This window comes from the organism of the source record quoted next, unplaced genomic scaffold, assembly GCF_019419815.1.
Source record: "Pyrus x bretschneideri cultivar Hongxiangsu unplaced genomic scaffold, Pyrus_bretschneideri_v1 Contig10, whole genome shotgun sequence".
NCBI lineage: Eukaryota > Viridiplantae > Streptophyta > Magnoliopsida > Rosales > Rosaceae > Pyrus > Pyrus x bretschneideri.
This window is the reverse complement of record NW_025999391.1, coordinates 3,206,289-3,222,899: the sequence shown is the minus strand read 5'-3', so window position 1 is coordinate 3,222,899 and position 16,611 is coordinate 3,206,289. Positions and strand designations below refer to the sequence as shown.

The following is a 16,611-nucleotide window of genomic DNA, read 5'->3' as shown; positions in this document are numbered from 1 at the left end:
GTTGTGATTTGGAGTGTATTTAGATTTTTTATTTAACTTTATGAGGTTAAAATTGTCATTGCATATTAGATATATATAAGTGATTTAATATTGAATTTTAATGTGAGGTGTATTCACCGTTAAGTGGGGTACTAATAAAAAAGCTATATATTTTTTATGTTTTTTTTTATCTAATCTTTAGTGATTTTTCTCGTCGTTTGTGCGTATATTTTATTGAAGGGTGCCTTGCAAAAAATGCCATGGACAAATTTTCCTCTTAATTAAGCAAATTTAAAAGAAAATTTAAAAGTAGTAGCATTATTAATTATCAAATATTTTTTAAGTATGTGAAACAGTGAAAGTGACAAATCCTTGTCTCTCCAAATTTTCAATTTTTATCCTTCCTGGACGTTTGTCACTTTGTGCATCTACCTTCCCCTAACAAAGACTAAAATCTGATCTAGTCTCAGATGCAACTGTAGTTAAAATTCTTTGTCTGCTATCTGATCTTAAGAGACAGAGAGATGGAGTTGATTGGGTTCATTCAAGTTTCCAACATCATAATCATCGCCATTACCATCGGGACTTTGTTGTACATATGTGCTGCAGATCATTAACATTTTCTTCTTCGTCTTCTGCGGCAGATTCTGCTGGTTTCTAATTGGTTGGTTTGGGTGGCAAGCTGGTAAAGTTTGATCAGTTGATAGATACAAACCGCATGACTAACGATTTACAAGCACCTCACGTGGAAATCTCATGCTAAACCCATACTTTCCTATATGCATATATCTATAATAAGGAACGCAAAAAACCTTTTTAATAATCGAAGTAAATACTAAATACATTTTCAAAGTACGTCATCACTGCTAAGTTAACATGAAAGTTACTCTCGTATGGATAACATGATAAGCCATCTATGCACAAGTTTTTCTTGCTTACTTTCACGTAAAGTTGTGGGTTCTCTTATGACATTCCGATAGCCTCGGAAAGATAGATTTCAAATCTTAAGCAATCTCCAATAGTGAAGGCCATGAATTTGTAGTGTTAAAGTGAATTGTTTTTATTTTTTTAGGAATTATGAAAAGGTACTCGATTGAAAATGCTTGGAAATTTTTTGAAAGAAATTGGTCACTAATTGGGAATGTTAAAAAATTTGTACGTAAAATGTGTAAATACATCAATTGAATGAGAAAGAGCTTGCTTTAAAAAAAAAAAAAAAAAATTACAAGCGATATTCTATACTATCCTCCGTTAAGGAAAGGCGCACGAGAGGGTTTGAACTGAGACATAGTGAGTTAAAGAGAAATGCTCTAACCATAAGAGCAATCCACCACTTGTTTTTCTTGCTTAGTTTTAGGCTAAATTATGCGCTCTCTTAAGACCCGGCCTACTGATAGCCTTAGAGAGACAGATTTCAAATCTTAGGCAATCTCTAGTAGTGAATGACTATTCATACCCTCTATGATTTTGTAGTGTGTAAGCAGATTTTTATAGTTTGAAATTAACTTGTTTTTCTTTTTTCTAGGAATTATAAAAAGGTATTCAGCTGAAAATGCTTGAAAATCTCTTAAAATAAATTGAGAAAGTTCAAAACTTTGTATGTAAAACGAGTGAACACATCAATTGTATGCGAAAGAGTTTTGTTTTTTTTTTTTTTTTAATTACAAATTATACTTTACACTAATCATACTAAGGCATTGTGGGAGAGTATGAACTCAAAACATAGTGAGTTGAAGAGATTTTTTTTAACCATAAGGGCAATCCACCACTTGTTTTTCTCGTAATCAAGCTAAACTCTAGTTCACCTAAGCCAATTTGGGAGGTGTGCGTTTTCTATATCAGGGTTCGCTTGTTCATTTTCAAATTTTTTAATTTGCTTTTATCTTTAATTAAAGAGTCATGTATATTTAGTATGTTACTGTGACATCTTAAACTAATAATAAACGAGTGAATAAATATGTAACTTGTGTGCTACGATGACTCACCAGGAGTAGGTCAGTTGTCTTTGTCAAGATTAAATTTTATTGAATGTTCTATTGATCAAGCTGAATTTGAATTAAAAAATAAAAAAAAATAAAAAATTATGCGTAAAGCGCGTAAGGGATGACTTGTGATTTGTGACTGGTTAGCTTTACTAAAATTTTGAACTGATGGTGATGTTCCCTTATTTTGTCTTTCTTCATATGTGAACACCTTGAATTTTTAAAAGGGGAAGGTAAGACGCTTGTGTTGGGTAATTTCATTTCACCTTTTTTTATTTAGACATCTCCGTCGGATAGTCGGCAGCATATAGAACTTTTGTAACTTTGTGTAAGCCAGGTCAACTAGTATAATTGGTGAACTTTATCTGATCTAGTCTATGCGGTCAACTACTCTCTCCTCCCTTGCCTGCTTCCCAATTTCTACCTCCGTCCGTCATTTGCTTAGTTTAGTGTCTAGATAGATAGAGAGAGATGGGCGGATCATGACTCTTACTTGGGCCAAAGCACATAATTTCAAAGCGGAGTTCTGAACTTTTTTATGACCTCTGAGAGTTTTGAAAATAGAGGTGGTAAACTAACTCATTGAATTATTAATGAGTAATTAGTAAGATCCCTTTAGTTTGATTTTTATCATAACATGGTGGTAAGATTGATAGTTTTAATGATTGTGTAATACCTTATGGTGATATCAAACTGCATGAGTCTGAGACTCTTGCTGATTTTTCATTAATAGCTGAGTTAATTTGCCATTTGTGCTCAGAAAGACATGTATCAAATCTTATTCAATCTCCGTTGATGAATTATATACTTAGCCCTCCATAATTTTGTAATGTGAATTCACTTTTTCTTTTTATTATAAAAATGTCCTCAATCGAAAATGCTTAGAAATTTCTTGCAAAAAATTGGTCACTAACTAATTAATTGGAAAAATTCAAAACCGTGTACGCAAAACGCATGAAGGGAGGGTCCCATCCCATGTGCCTCTTTTTAGGAATTGGATCCTTTCCGAGGCAACCCTTCGGGATCTTCTTGACTAGTGTTAGTGAGCCAATTCCATTATCTGGGCCATGCAATGACAACAAAATGGCTCAAATAATCAATTAAATTAAAATAAAAAATAATAAAATAAAAAAAAACTAGAATCATCTAAGCATGTGCATTGACTTATCATTTACCGCATCACAAACTTGTATTTATAGTTCTTATTTTAGTCGTCGTCTGATTTGGAAAATGGTTGTTAATAACAGTGATAGTTGTTATGGTAGGTTAGAAGTGTTCTTGTACTTGGTGATTTGCTTGGATAGGATAAGATGGCACGATCTATTTGGTTGGGTTCATTTTTCGGCTTCAATGGTTTGCATGGTATGTTGTAATTTATCATGCCTCATTCTTAGCTTGGCATGTCTTATGGGCATTGTTTGAACCGTTGAGGAGCTTGCTTGACAATTTTATGATTTTATTTTGTCTTTGGATTGGCATGATGCATAGATAATGTTTGAACCATTGAGCGGCTTGCTTGACACATTGTAGTTTGAAATTCATTATGTTTTTGGCTTGTCATGAAGCATCGACGAAGCTACAAAGACGCAAGGAGGTATACCCGCGCCTCCTGTCGTTAGAAATCGAGCCTATGGTCAAGCGATTAGCCACCCCTCGGGTTCGTCGGAAAACCTGCAACAAGCACCCCTAACTCTCTGCTGCAACGAAGCATGCACTACTCATGGCTCTTTCTTCTTTTTTCAAAAAACACCTTAGGCAAAACGATGTCGTTTTGGACTTGAGAAAAAATTAACATAAGTTAAATGATGTTGTTTTGTTCAAATTTATATAACATAAGTAGAACCACTTGTATGGCTTTATGAAAAAATATATAACATCAGGGCCACATTGTTTTGTTCTAAAAAATTTATATAACATAAATAGAACGACTCGTTTTGCTTTATGAAAAAAAAATAACATAAGGGACCACTCGGCCCCCATTATCCAATTCTTCTTAGCTCTCCATGATTTTGTAGTGTGAAATTCACTTGTTTTTTTTTTTTTAATTGTTTTAGGAATTATAAAAAGACACTCAATTGAAAGTGCTCGGAAATTTCTTAAAAGAAATTGGTCACCAATAGAGAAAGTTCAAAGCTTTGTAAGTAAAATGTGTAAACACATCAATTGAAGGAGAAAGAACTAGTTTTTTTTTTTTCAATTACAAGTAATATTCTATACTAATTTATATTAAAAGGAACATGAAAGATATGAACTAGAGACAAATAGAGTAAAGAAAAATAATCTAACCATAAAGATGATTCACCACTTGCTTTTCTCGTAACCTGGAAATTTCTTGAAAGATTTTGGTCACTAACGAAATAACTGGGAAAATTCAAAACTAATTACGTAAAGTGCGTAATGGAAATTTCTTGAAAGATTTTGGTCACTAACGAAGTAACTGGAAAAATTCAAAACTAATTACGTAAAGCGCGTAATGGGAGGGGCCCATCCCTCACTCCCGTGCTCCGAACTTCCTTCTGAAATGCGGAAAAGGTTTTATTTTTCTTTTGTATCCTTATTTCCAAACTAGTTTCTCTCTCTCCAATTAACAAGTAATCTCTCTGCAACAACTCCCTGGATCTGAAAACCAGAGGTTATGAATATGGCTTCTTTTTCTTCGTCTTCTTCTTCCGCTGCTGCTCCTGCTGATGCTGCTGTTACAAAAAAGTACGATGTGTTTATTAGTTTCAGAGGTGAGGACACCCGCCGTACTTTTACCAGCCATCTTCACGCTGCCTTACTTGAGAAAAAAATCACAACCTACGTTGATGACAAGCTTAAGAGAGGAGATGAAATCGCACCTGCCCTTCTCAAAGCAATCGAAAAATCACAGCTTTCGGTGATCATTTTCTCAAAAAACTACGCTTCTTCCACGTGGTGTTTGGATGAGCTTGTGCATATCCTAAAATGCAAGGAAAAATATGGCCAGTTGGTTATACCCATTTTTTACGACACCCTTCCATCGGATGTACGAAAACAACGGGGGAGTTATGCACTTGATCCACTTGAACAAGGTTTCGAGAACAGTATCGGCAAGGTGCGCAAGTGGAGGGATGCTTTGACAAATGCAGCAAATACATCTGGCTTTGATTCAAAAAATTATGGGTAACTAACTAATTCTTTAACTTGTATAAAATTTTAAATTTTCTTTAAACTTTTGTCGATTTTATTTGTGCTAAGATTTTGTAAGGTATATAGATTTAAGACTAACTATTACTTTCCTACATAATTATACATATATATGCCAGGACGGATGCTGATTTGGTTAAGAAAGTTGTAGACGATATTTTGACTAAATTGTGTCATGAATCATCATGCGATTTAGAGGGCCTGGTTGGAATTGAAAGCCGCATCAAGCAAATTGAATCGCTATTAGACATTCATTCACAGGACGCTTGCATTAGTGTTGGTATTTGGGGAATGGGTGGTATGGGCAAGACCACCCTTGCTGAAGCCGTGTTTAACAAACACTCGTCTAAATTCGAAGCATGTTGTTTTCTTAGAAATGTTAGGGAGAGAGAACAAAAGGATGGGCTACAACATTTGCAAAATACACTTCTCAATCAGATATTAAAGGAAAAAGGTCTATCCATAGGATTAACTTTTGTTCGAGATAGGCTTAGGCGTACAAAGGTCCTCATTGTTTTTGATGATGTGAGTGATTCAATGCAAATGGAAGGTTTAGTTGGCAATTGTCTTCGGTTTGGCAATGGAAGTAGAATCATTATCACAAGTAGAAATAGAGGCACACTTAGGCAAACTGTTGAAGAGGATAAAATCTACGAGGTTGGGAGATTAAAACCGGATGACGCTTTTCAGCTCTTCTGTTCGCGTGCTTTCAAGAATTCTCGTATAACAGATTATAAGGGGTTGGCAGAAAAGGCGATGCATTATGCCGGAGGCATTCCTTTAGCTCTTATACTTCTGGGGTCCTCATTCCTAAATTGCAAGAGCAAAGAAGACCTGGAAGATGAATTGGACAAATTGAAACAATTTCCCAATGAAAATATCCAGAGAGTCTTGAGACTAAGTTATGATGGATTGGGAAGAAATGAGAAGGAGATATTTTTGGATATAGCATGTTTTCATAAAGGGCAAGGTGTGGATAAGGTAAAACAATTGTTAGATGTTCGTGGATTCTCTACGACGGTCGGAATTAGAATTCTCATCGATATGTCTTTCATATCAATTGGTTCAAGATGGCGATGGGAAACCATCGAGATGCATGATCTGCTTGAAGAAATGGGAAGGACAATTGTTCAGGAACAATGCATTGAAGATCTCGGTAAGCGGAATAGGTTGTTCAACGATGAGGATGTTTATAATGTATTGAAAAGTAACACGGTAAGAGTCAAATGCACTCAATTTTTTTTCTTTTCTTTTTGTAGAAAAAACACATATGGGTCTCGTCTTTATTAGAGATTAATAGAGACTGTACAATTGATGGTATAATTAGATGGTAAGAGTAGTGTTTTTGCATTTATAAAAAGAAATCAGATTCCTAAAATAAAAAATAAAAAAAAAATTTAATTTGATTTGATTGAATTTTTATTGTGTTAGGAAGTCTTTGGAATATGAGTGTTTGTTTTTTAAGACAAGTAGAGGAGGATACAATTATGTTGGATATTTTACTAGACACTTGTACATCATTACCATCGCAAATACTCTAAATTATTATATAACATTGTAGAATTCTTTTTCCAAGTGCGCATTACATTTTAACATGTTGAAAACATACACATATATTCACATTTAAACTTTCTTCTTAATGTCAGAAAACTTCAAATGTTGAAGTCGTAGTCCTTGATTGGTATAACATTGCAGAGCGACCATTGAAACGTGTAGACTTCAAAGTGATGTCTAACCTAAGATTGCTAGTTGTGTATGGTGGCAACAAATTCAATGCTTTTATAGACCTTCCCAATTCTCTTCGTTATCTTGAGTGGTGGGGATATCCACTGGAATATTTGCCGTCAAATTTTTCTTCGGAAAATCTAGTTGAGCTTCATATGCCCAATAGCAAAGTTAAGAAGCTTTGGAAAGAAGAGAAGGTATATTATATTATAGCCTATTTTAATTCTTGTATAAAATCAAGTGTAGAAATTATATTAATTCTTTATATTTCTATTTACTCTTGATACAGAGACTTGTGAACTTACAAGTGATCGATCTGCATGGCTCTACAAATCTAACTGAAGTTCCAAATCTCTCTGGGAGTCTAAACATTGTGAACATAAATCTCTCTGGCTGTGAAAGTTTGGTTGAAATTCCTGGGTGTTTTCAACATCTTGACAAGCTTACTCAACTTCATCTTAGATTCTGCACCAGTCTCAAGTATCTTCCAAAGATGCCAAGAAATATTAAATACTTGGATTTACATTACGCTGGTATAAAGGAGTTGCCTGAATCACAACATCTCCACAAGCTTACTCATCTTGATCTTGCATGCTGCATGAATCTCAAGTATCTTCCAGAGATGCCAGGAAATATTGAATACTTGGATTTACATTTCAGTGGTATAAAGGAGTTGCCTGAATCAGTGTGGTCTAACGAAAATATTTCTTACTTGGATTTACATTTCAGTGGTATAGAGGAGTTGCCTGAATCAGTGTGGTCTAACGAAAACATTTCTTACTTGGATATAAGAGATTTCTATCGCCTTCAGAAGAATGACAAGTTCAATCAAGCAGCTTCAATCTTAATGTAATGTTGAAGCTGAAGGCTGCACGGCGCTGAAGAGAGTGGCAAGTTCAAGAAATAAGACTAACAAATAGGCAAGGCTCTTACCAATGAGAAGGAATTGGATTGAGGAGGGATTGAAATGAGGTGGAATCAGAATTAGATTCCTGTTAAAGTTGTTTACTAACATTGTCTGAAATCGGAGTAGGGATGATGTTGAGTCCATATAACTATAAGTTGTTTACTAATTCACTTCAATTGGAATTAAAACTAGGTTGATTACCAGTCTATAATACTCTTATTGTTTTAGTATTGTTTTTACATTATAAAGCGCAATGTTATGGACAAGTGTGTAATATCATATTTCTCATCTTTCATCAAGTCCAACGGCATGTTGAAATTCGCCTTTGTATCATAGACGTGGACATTAATTAACACAACAGGCCTAGGGCCGATTGGACTAACACCGGCAAAACAGTGTTCTTGTTTGAACAAAAGAAAGATCAGAACAAATTTTATTAAGGGGGGATAAAAAATTACAGCAAATTAAGGCAAAAAAAATAAAAATAAAAAGAAAGGCACAGCCCCAGTTTAATAGTACAATCATCAAATTTGTAACAGCGATAAAACTATTGGGGTCTTCGCTTCAATAGAACTAGGAACATTCCAAAATTACGAAGAAAGCTTATAAGCTAAAGGAAAAAGAATGAAGACGAAGTGAGATGCATACACAAATAAATGAAATACAAAAGACATATTATAAGCATAAAACATGGCCACGGCCCGTAACACTCATGATAGAAAGGCTTGGAACCGAGAATAGCAGACACAAAAACGAAGCAGAGCAACTAGCTGACTAAAATGCACTCCAATGATCAGAGTCTTTCCTCGGAGTCTCCAATGACATTCGGAAAGGCCCTGAAGACCCAAATGGGTCCGAGTCTCTCCTTGTGATGACCCAGTCCTGATAGGGTTGAGGCCGAACTCCCCAGGGCCAGAAAAGTAGTGATCCTTATTACTCTCCTGATCCATATCCTACATCACATGATTAAGAGCAGTTACAGCACAATCCAGCATGCCAGCAATAACAACAAATATAAAACCACAAAAACAAAAAGCTTGAAAGTGCTACATAACCGACATGCTATTAGAAAAGAAAGCGGATTCACTGGAACCTAGAATCCATGCCTACTTGGAAGGTGCAAAATAATGGAAACTTACCATCGGCTACAAAATGCTAACAAGAAGTGTTTCCAACATGACAATGAATGCTAGTTTTTTAACCTGAAATTTAACTTTCTTTTTTCCAGTCGCTATTTTTAACAATGATTAATACATTGTTAACCTGGAAACCGTCAATATTCGAAAAGTGTGAGCAATATGGCACCATGTCTTGTCAATGTCAAGTTGTCAACACAAAATGGATCTTGACTAAGATTAACCAAGACCTAAGGCTTAAATCAGAGTGACCCGCAACCCCTTCTTTTTATATCTACAGTGAACCAAAACTAAAATCAGGAAACTCGGTTTTGCCATACTTGGTTGAAAGACCCGTACTACTAACTGATTTGCATGATGAAACCATCAGAATGGTGAAGATAGAAACTATTCAAACAATGTTAAAATTCCCAGAACCATCTTCAATAACTAAACAACTCAGCAAGCATTAGGACACTTGAGGCAAACTCTTAAAACAAGGATAAGTGGTCACCACCACAAACAACTAGGTCGTATTAACAGCAATCATGGAGCAAGATCCAGTCAGCATAAACACAAAGTCAAAGAATTGAGTTCTAATAAAAAAATACTGAATGCACTCTAAAATACAAAAAAAATTAAAAAATTACTGAATGTACAATATCGGCTTACCTTGGTGGTACTAACTGCATTGAAACCCCACACCGAGTCAACGTCATCATTAGTGTCAAATATCCCCCATGCTGGTTCTTCGGAACCTTTAAATGTCGCCAGAAAACATAGACCCAGCACCAGCATGATCATCACTGCACATGAAAGTTTAGACTATCAACAATTTTGCACGTATCAGGGTGACCTTAAATATGTAGAAAACTACAGATCTAGAACTATACCGGGGTGAGGCATCTGCGTCTGTTGTCTTTCCATAGTTAGAATCTGAAAATTCTCTAGATGGGCTTCCAACAGTACTGCTGGCAAATGGATTGTTCGGAGCACTTTTTGCTGACTCATCCTCATTTTTATCATATGCTGCTCCATTTTCAACAACCTTGGCATCTGTACTTTGAGGCTTTTCTGACTTTACATCAACTTTAGGTGAAGAAGCAGTTGTTGGACTCTCAACTTGGGAAGCTTTTTCTTTCTGAACTGATGATTTCTGTTTTGGAGGTGCCAAGACATTTGACACGTCAAGAGTGAGCTCCTTGACACAAGTGAATCCTGACAATTAAACTTCTGAATCAATCACCTCGAATAGTTAAAACTCCTAAACAGGTTGGCAAACCACAACCAGACGACAAAAACTACAAAAAGCAGGCAACATGATCCATGGTGAAAAGGTAAAAGGAATCTAAGAGCTACAAGAAATTTATTATCTCAGAGACAATACTGGACCTATGATAACTCATTTTTGGCATATACCTTTGTCTTCAAATTTATCCCAATCCTCATCACAGTCAGCAGCTCCTTCTTGGATGCCAGGTTGCCAGCCTATATGAAAATAAAATAAAATTTCAGATTACAAAATGCAACGTAGTACAAAGACGGCTGAGAGAATTATTATGTGTCACCTGTTGACAGCAATATAAATAGTAAAATGCTGCTTAAATATTCATCACATTAAGGTTTTCATGGTTATTCGAGAATATCATATTTAGGTCGCTAGAATTCTTTATACAGTACTGACTGGGCTCCTATTTTAAATGACAGGTCAATCCCCAATTTTATGCATTTAAGTGGATCGCCCTCCTCTTAACCAAGAAGTTCAATTTCGCTGACAGCCTTCACACTTGGGATACACTTTAATGTGATCTGAGAGTCCTCAGGTAGTATTATATCCTTTTGGACAGTATAGACTGAAGAGTCTGTTTTCAAGGCATGAAATGAAAAAAAATTGGCTTTTGGTTTTCGCCTCCTGAATTATCTGAGCGATTGATTACATTAATGTGTGTAGTACATGGTATTTTTAAGCCTGAGAAGGACTAAATTATTAATTTATACAAATTTTCTTATGAGAATACTTTCTACATTTTTTCTCACTCTTCTTAGTTTATGATTGAACTTTATACTCCTTTCATTCATTAATTTATGAATTGGGTTGTTTTTCTTCTGTGATTTCAGTATTTAGGTCTTTAGTGACTGCACAATTTCATGGTTTTTTTACTATTTTAGAAGTAATTGATAGAGTTGGATGTGATTCTACTAAAGTTGGAAATCGTTGTGTCCTTAGAGGAAGCATGTCTGCAAATATCCATTTTGTTTTGACTCAGGCACCTTCTACCAGACTGTATAGGACATAAAAATTTGATTTGATTGCGCTGTTATCTATTTCTTTTATTTTTATTTTTATGGCAGTATCATTTTCTTAAAAAAAATAGATATCAATTAAATAAATAAACCACTCAAGCAATGAATCTTCAATGAGAACTTAATATCTTCTCAGGTTGGACAAACCAGCAGGTGTTTCTTCACAAAATTTACTTGCCAATCTCTCAGATGGACATAAAGAACATCAAATGTGCGTCTCTTACTTTTTTTAGTTTAGCTTTAAGTTATGATTTCTGATACCGTACAAGTTTTTTCTCATAATGCATATAAAGGCCTTTGACTCTGTTGGTTCTATGTTTGAACTTTGAAGCCAGAAAAACTCATATGTTCCTTTTGCAGTTTGATTAGTAGTTGTTAATTAGAATTGGCTAATTCTTTTACTAAGAATTTGTTATTACTCACTCTGTTGGTTCTTCTTCTTATTAATATATAGAAATTGCATCAAATACTAATTAGAATTAGTCAGCTTATGGGTGTGTTAACATGTTTAAGTAGTATTACTTAAACTCAAAAGATGCTAGAGTATTTCTATCATTAATAATTTGTATCGAACTCAGCATTTCATAAGAGTCGAACATGAGAGCTTTGTGGAAAGGAATAAAACTAGATCGTACCATTTTATGTATGTTTGATTACATTACTTATAATTAGTAATAATTACATTTTATGGAAATTGTAGCTTTCATGGAGTCCCCTGCTCAAGCATGTGTCAAGCTGAATGACAATGGACTACAGATATCAAACAATGTGGCTCACAGAACAACATGGCTCACAGAATTAAGCCGGAGATTTAGGATGGTCAATTTGTGGATACACCCATTTTAATTTTCAAATTAATTTAGTAATTGTTTGTGAATGAATTCAATTAGAACTCACATTTCTGATTTTTTTTAATTCATGGGACTATTAAACTGTGTCTTTTCACTTTGCTTTGTTTTAAATACGTATTCAGCTGACAATGCAATAACTTTTTTACAGTATCACTAACAACTCCCTTTCATGAAACCAAGGATGTAAATAGAATTAGTATATATGATGTAAGATGCCAATCATGTATAATTTCAGGAGTATTACTTAATCGAATTTGGCACTGCAAAACCCAATGTTGCTGCAATTGTTAGTTCTTCAACTCTTCGTATGTGGATTGACATTTTAAGACCCAGTAGCACCGCACAGGCTCATTTTCTAGTTATCTTCTAAAAAAGTGGTATAAATTCATACACAAGGTAAATTCTTCCCATGCCCCAGTTCCCGTTCAACCAAATTTGGATCTTTATTTCATCACCATTATGGTGCATATGAAGGAATGCTTTAATTGCCTACCCAATCTCCTCAACAAAAAGCAATCTCTTCGTTTAAGTTGTCCCCCACAATCACAAAGAAAGTATAATGACTGCCATGCACTAAAAACATATGAAGTGCCAATCATTAAGATTACTAATATAAAAGAACTGATCGTGAGCTTCAAAACCCGAACAGTCTCCCTACTTAAACTTGATCAAAATCTTCTCCACAGAAATGAGCGATATTAAGAACAAGGTAAAACCCCCAACCACAAGAATTCCAAGTCTTTGGGATATTTGTTATGATTTGATGCTTATCAGGAAGAAACATGCACACATAACTTTGCTGCTCAAGCTGAAAAAATTGGGGATACAAAAAAGTTCTAAGTACCTTTTTTATCAGCTTCGGTTGCTTCTTTGAACTTTGAGTTCAGTGAGTTAACCTACTCTGTACTCAATTGATTTACAAGATGTTTCTCCAATTCTGGTACTCTAGGTTCCTGCTGATTGGCCTGCTGATTTTCCTCAGCATGAGAAGGAGCAACTGGCTTCGGTGGCCTTCCTCCAGCTGGGGTTGCCGTGCCAAGCACCAGGACCAGGCATCAGTTGCTGTTGTTGAAAGCCTTTTAAAGTGAAAAATAAGAAACTATTCTCCATCAAAGAAAGACATGGTTTCAAAAAATAAAAGTGAATTGTTTTATGGATGACTACCAGAAGCAGGTCTCCAGGCTACATTGCCAGCATTGGAGTGATTATTTGCAGGTTGAAAAATATTGGATAAATCAAACATAACATTGCTTGGTAGCACTGCTGGAAGAGGGCGTCCCTCCCAAAACCGCTCCATCAAAGATCATGTGGCATGATGGGTAGTAATTCTATCAATCTGGACTGCACATTCAGACATGACTCAATTTAATAGTATTTATGGATGACTGTATGTCAATTGGCCGGCAAAAAAATACTCCCAATTACAAATAAAATTTTATATCTACAAAATATTTTTGGCATCAAGTAAGTTTTTACATCAAAATACAAAAACATCATGCAAAGAATGATAATCCAGCAGCAAAGCATCTCACCGAAAAATATGCTTGATCTAGCCTGCTATGTTCAGGAATTCAAGCTAAATGCCACAAACTAAACATTGTCAATCATCCACCAACCAGAAGACGAAGAATAAACAACTTCAACTCCGGGATAGGGATAGTACAAGTTTTGCAAAGATGCATCAGTTCAGTTACATTACAACTACATTATTGTAATGTAATAACCAATCCTAGGTCAATTCTTGGGTCATATAACACATTTCTAAAGTCTGCTTACCACATAAGGTTGAACGGACACACCAGAAGTAAATTAATGACCTGATAACATAACTCGCTTAACCTCACTATCTGTGGTATATGTCCTTCATCTACTTATTTTCTACCATTTTAACATCAATTCCACATTTATAATTATACCAACACGAAATAAAAATCTCAGCTTAGATCAGAGAATTACGACATCCCGAGCTCGCATTAACTACTTCAACTACAATTAGACTACAAATTCAAAATCAGTTGATTTGGAACACATTTCCACCAGCATCAAATCCCGATCAACCACTATAATTACACAAATATACTCATACACACTACAATACTCATCCAATTATACATATATCTACAAGCACATACATAGAGAGAGAGAGAGAGAGAGTACCTGCGCAAGGACATGTTTGGGGAGACCGGAGCCCTGGAAGAAAGCGACGGCTTCATTGCCACTAATCCGGCCGGTCCAAACCGGTTCGTCGGAATACGCATCGAAGAGATCCACATTCGCCGATTGGTTCTGCGCCGACGCTATCGCCACCGTCGGATTGTGATTCGCCGAAGATTAGACCTCGGAATCAATCGAGAGGAGCGCCGAGAAGAGTCGAAAAACCACGAATTCGGAGGACCAAGATTTCGATGCCTTAGAAAACGTCGACGTACAGCGAGGATTTGGTTGCCCTTCTTCTTCGATTAGGAGGATAATCAGAAGACAGACGGAGACACTGAGAGATGCCAATAGTTTGAGGGGAAAAAACGATGGTCGTTAATCGATTTTTCCTTCTGATTCTTTGTGACAAAAATGGTACTGTATTGTTGTGATATTTCAAAACTGCCACTCGCTCTAATGAGCCCGGCCCATTATGTATTACCCAACTAGTTGTCAATGATGAAAATTGAGCCCAACCAAAAATGAAGGGTGATGATTGGATCTGATGATGGCCTTGTTGGGAGGACGATTCCAAGGGAGAATGCTAGCCGGACTCGCTCCAAATGCAAGTCCAGCAAGACTCACCCGCCACGTATATTTTCAATTGTTAGTGTTCCTTACGTCCCACTGTTAATATAAGTTACATAAGAAAATTATAATTTATATTTATATTTCTTAAGAAAAATAATCTTTGCATTTGTTGTTTCTTGTCATACAATTCATGAATTTAATACATTTTCATTCAATTGGTATTCTGAGTAAGTACACAACCAGTAACGAAAGAAAAGTACCTAGCTTCTTTCTTTTCTTAACTATGTTTTTTTCAGCTCATGTAATGCTTTTCTCAAGCTTAAGAGTGTAACCCAATCCATAAGCAAGTGAAAAGTAGTTCTATATTGCATTTTAGTTTTGATCCATGTCTAAAAATTCTATGCATGGGAACAAGAAAATTATCTTTTTCGCAACAAAGAAGAAAGAAGAGTGAAGTACGAAATAATAATGTGAAAAGTTGGATGTAGAAAACAAGATATTTTTATTTGTATTGTTATACAAACGGCTTAATATACTCTATGACACGTATCATTTGTTTCTTATTGAACATAAAGATGTAAATAAATTTTAACATGTCCTGCACATTTAACAAAGTTTTAAAGTCCACGTGGGGTTTGGTGCTTGTTTATTTATTTAAATAAAGGGTATGAAATGATGATGATGATGTGCCCTTAATTTGTCTTTCTTATTCATTTTATTTCATTTTTTTCATCATCTCTTTGGATATTTTCTTGGAGGCTTCGTACTCGGAGCACCATAAAATTTTCATTAACTTTGTGCAAGTTGTCAAGTCAAGTCAAATAATACAATTGCAGAACTTAAATCTGATCTAGTCTCGGAAACTAATCTCCCCTCCCTTGCTTCCCAATTTCTACCTCTGTCTTTGCTTAGTTTAGTGCCTAAAGAGAGAGATGGAGTGTATCATGATCTCTAACTTGGGCCAAGGCACATAATTTTAGGTAGAATTCTGAACTCTGTTGTAATCTCTTGATAGCCTAGAAAATAGACATGGCAAATCAACTGTTAATGGGTAATTCTTAAGATCAGTTTAGTTTAATTTAACTTTAATATAATGTTTGAATTCACCATAATACGAAGATAAGATTGGTAGTAGTGATGATCGTGTATACCTTATTATGGTGAAATGAAACTAAATAAGTATTAGACTCTTAATTGTTACCCATTAATAATCTAATAGGTTAATTTGTCACTTGAGCTTAAAAAGACAATTACAAATGATAATTTCTAATAGTGAAGAACTATATTTCTAGCCCTATATGATTTTGTGGTGTGAAATTCACTTGTTTTTATTTTTTTAGGAATTACTAGTAAAAATGTCTGCGCATTGCTGCGGAACTTGAATACATCAGTTTTAACCACATGAATAAAACACATTTAACCTGGAAAAAAAAATTAACATAATCATGAACGAACAAAATGGATAGATGAGTGAATGGTGTCGGTAAGATAAGCAGTTTAACTTTTATCAAGTAGTGAACTACTATATTCTTAACCCTCTATGATTTTGTAATGTGAAATCCACTTTTTTTTTTCTTTAAAAATTATAAAAAGGTATTCAATCAAAAGCGCTTCGAAATTTTTGGAGAGAAATTGGTGACCGACTAACTAAGAAAATTCACTTGTACGAAAAGCGCGTAATTAAAGGGAGGCCCCATATCATGTGCCCCATTTTCTACTTTCGTTCATGATTTTGGTAGTTGGAAACTTAACATTTAAGCATGTGCATTGACTTGACATTTACGAATCACGAACTTGTATTTGTATCTCTTATTTTAGTCGTCATCTGAATTGGAAAATGGTGTTTAATAACA

At 35.1% G+C, this 16,611-nt stretch overlaps 2 protein-coding genes across 7 annotated transcripts; one reads left to right on the top strand and one right to left on the bottom strand.

The window, feature by feature from the left end:
- The first annotated feature begins 4,463 nt into the window (after window positions 1-4,463).
- On the top strand, window positions 4,464-8,054 carry LOC103962464 (disease resistance protein RUN1-like). Of its 2 annotated transcripts, XM_048565725.1 has the most exons (5): window positions 4,464-5,105; window positions 5,249-6,344; window positions 6,776-7,051; window positions 7,144-7,507; window positions 7,577-8,054. In XM_048565725.1, the coding sequence occupies exons 1-5, from the start codon at window positions 4,597-4,599 to the stop codon at window positions 7,705-7,707; spliced, it is 2,376 nt and encodes a 791-aa protein (XP_048421682.1). In that variant the 5' UTR covers window positions 4,464-4,596; the 3' UTR covers window positions 7,708-8,054. The 2 variants fall into 2 exon arrangements, with proteins under 2 accessions (XP_048421682.1, XP_048421676.1); XM_048565719.1 differs by having other exon boundaries at window positions 4,475-5,105; window positions 7,144-8,054.
- Window positions 8,055-8,246: 192 nt separating this feature from the next.
- Window positions 8,247-14,589, bottom strand: LOC103962442. 5 transcript variants are annotated; one of them, XM_048565730.1, is made up of 7 exons: window positions 14,189-14,589; window positions 13,196-13,372; window positions 12,876-13,107; window positions 10,296-10,364; window positions 9,770-10,094; window positions 9,549-9,682; window positions 8,247-8,714 (listed from the first exon to the last, which is right to left on the bottom strand). In XM_048565730.1, the coding sequence occupies exons 5-7, from the start codon at window positions 9,930-9,932 to the stop codon at window positions 8,472-8,474; spliced, it is 540 nt and encodes a 179-aa protein (XP_048421687.1). In that variant the 5' UTR covers window positions 9,933-10,094; window positions 10,296-10,364; window positions 12,876-13,107; window positions 13,196-13,372; window positions 14,189-14,589; the 3' UTR covers window positions 8,247-8,471. The 5 variants fall into 5 exon arrangements, with proteins under 5 accessions (XP_048421687.1, XP_048421701.1, XP_048421697.1 ...); XM_048565744.1 differs by having other exon boundaries at window positions 12,876-13,093; XM_048565740.1 differs by having other exon boundaries at window positions 13,196-13,367.
- Between the last annotated feature and the right edge of the window lie 2,022 nt (window positions 14,590-16,611).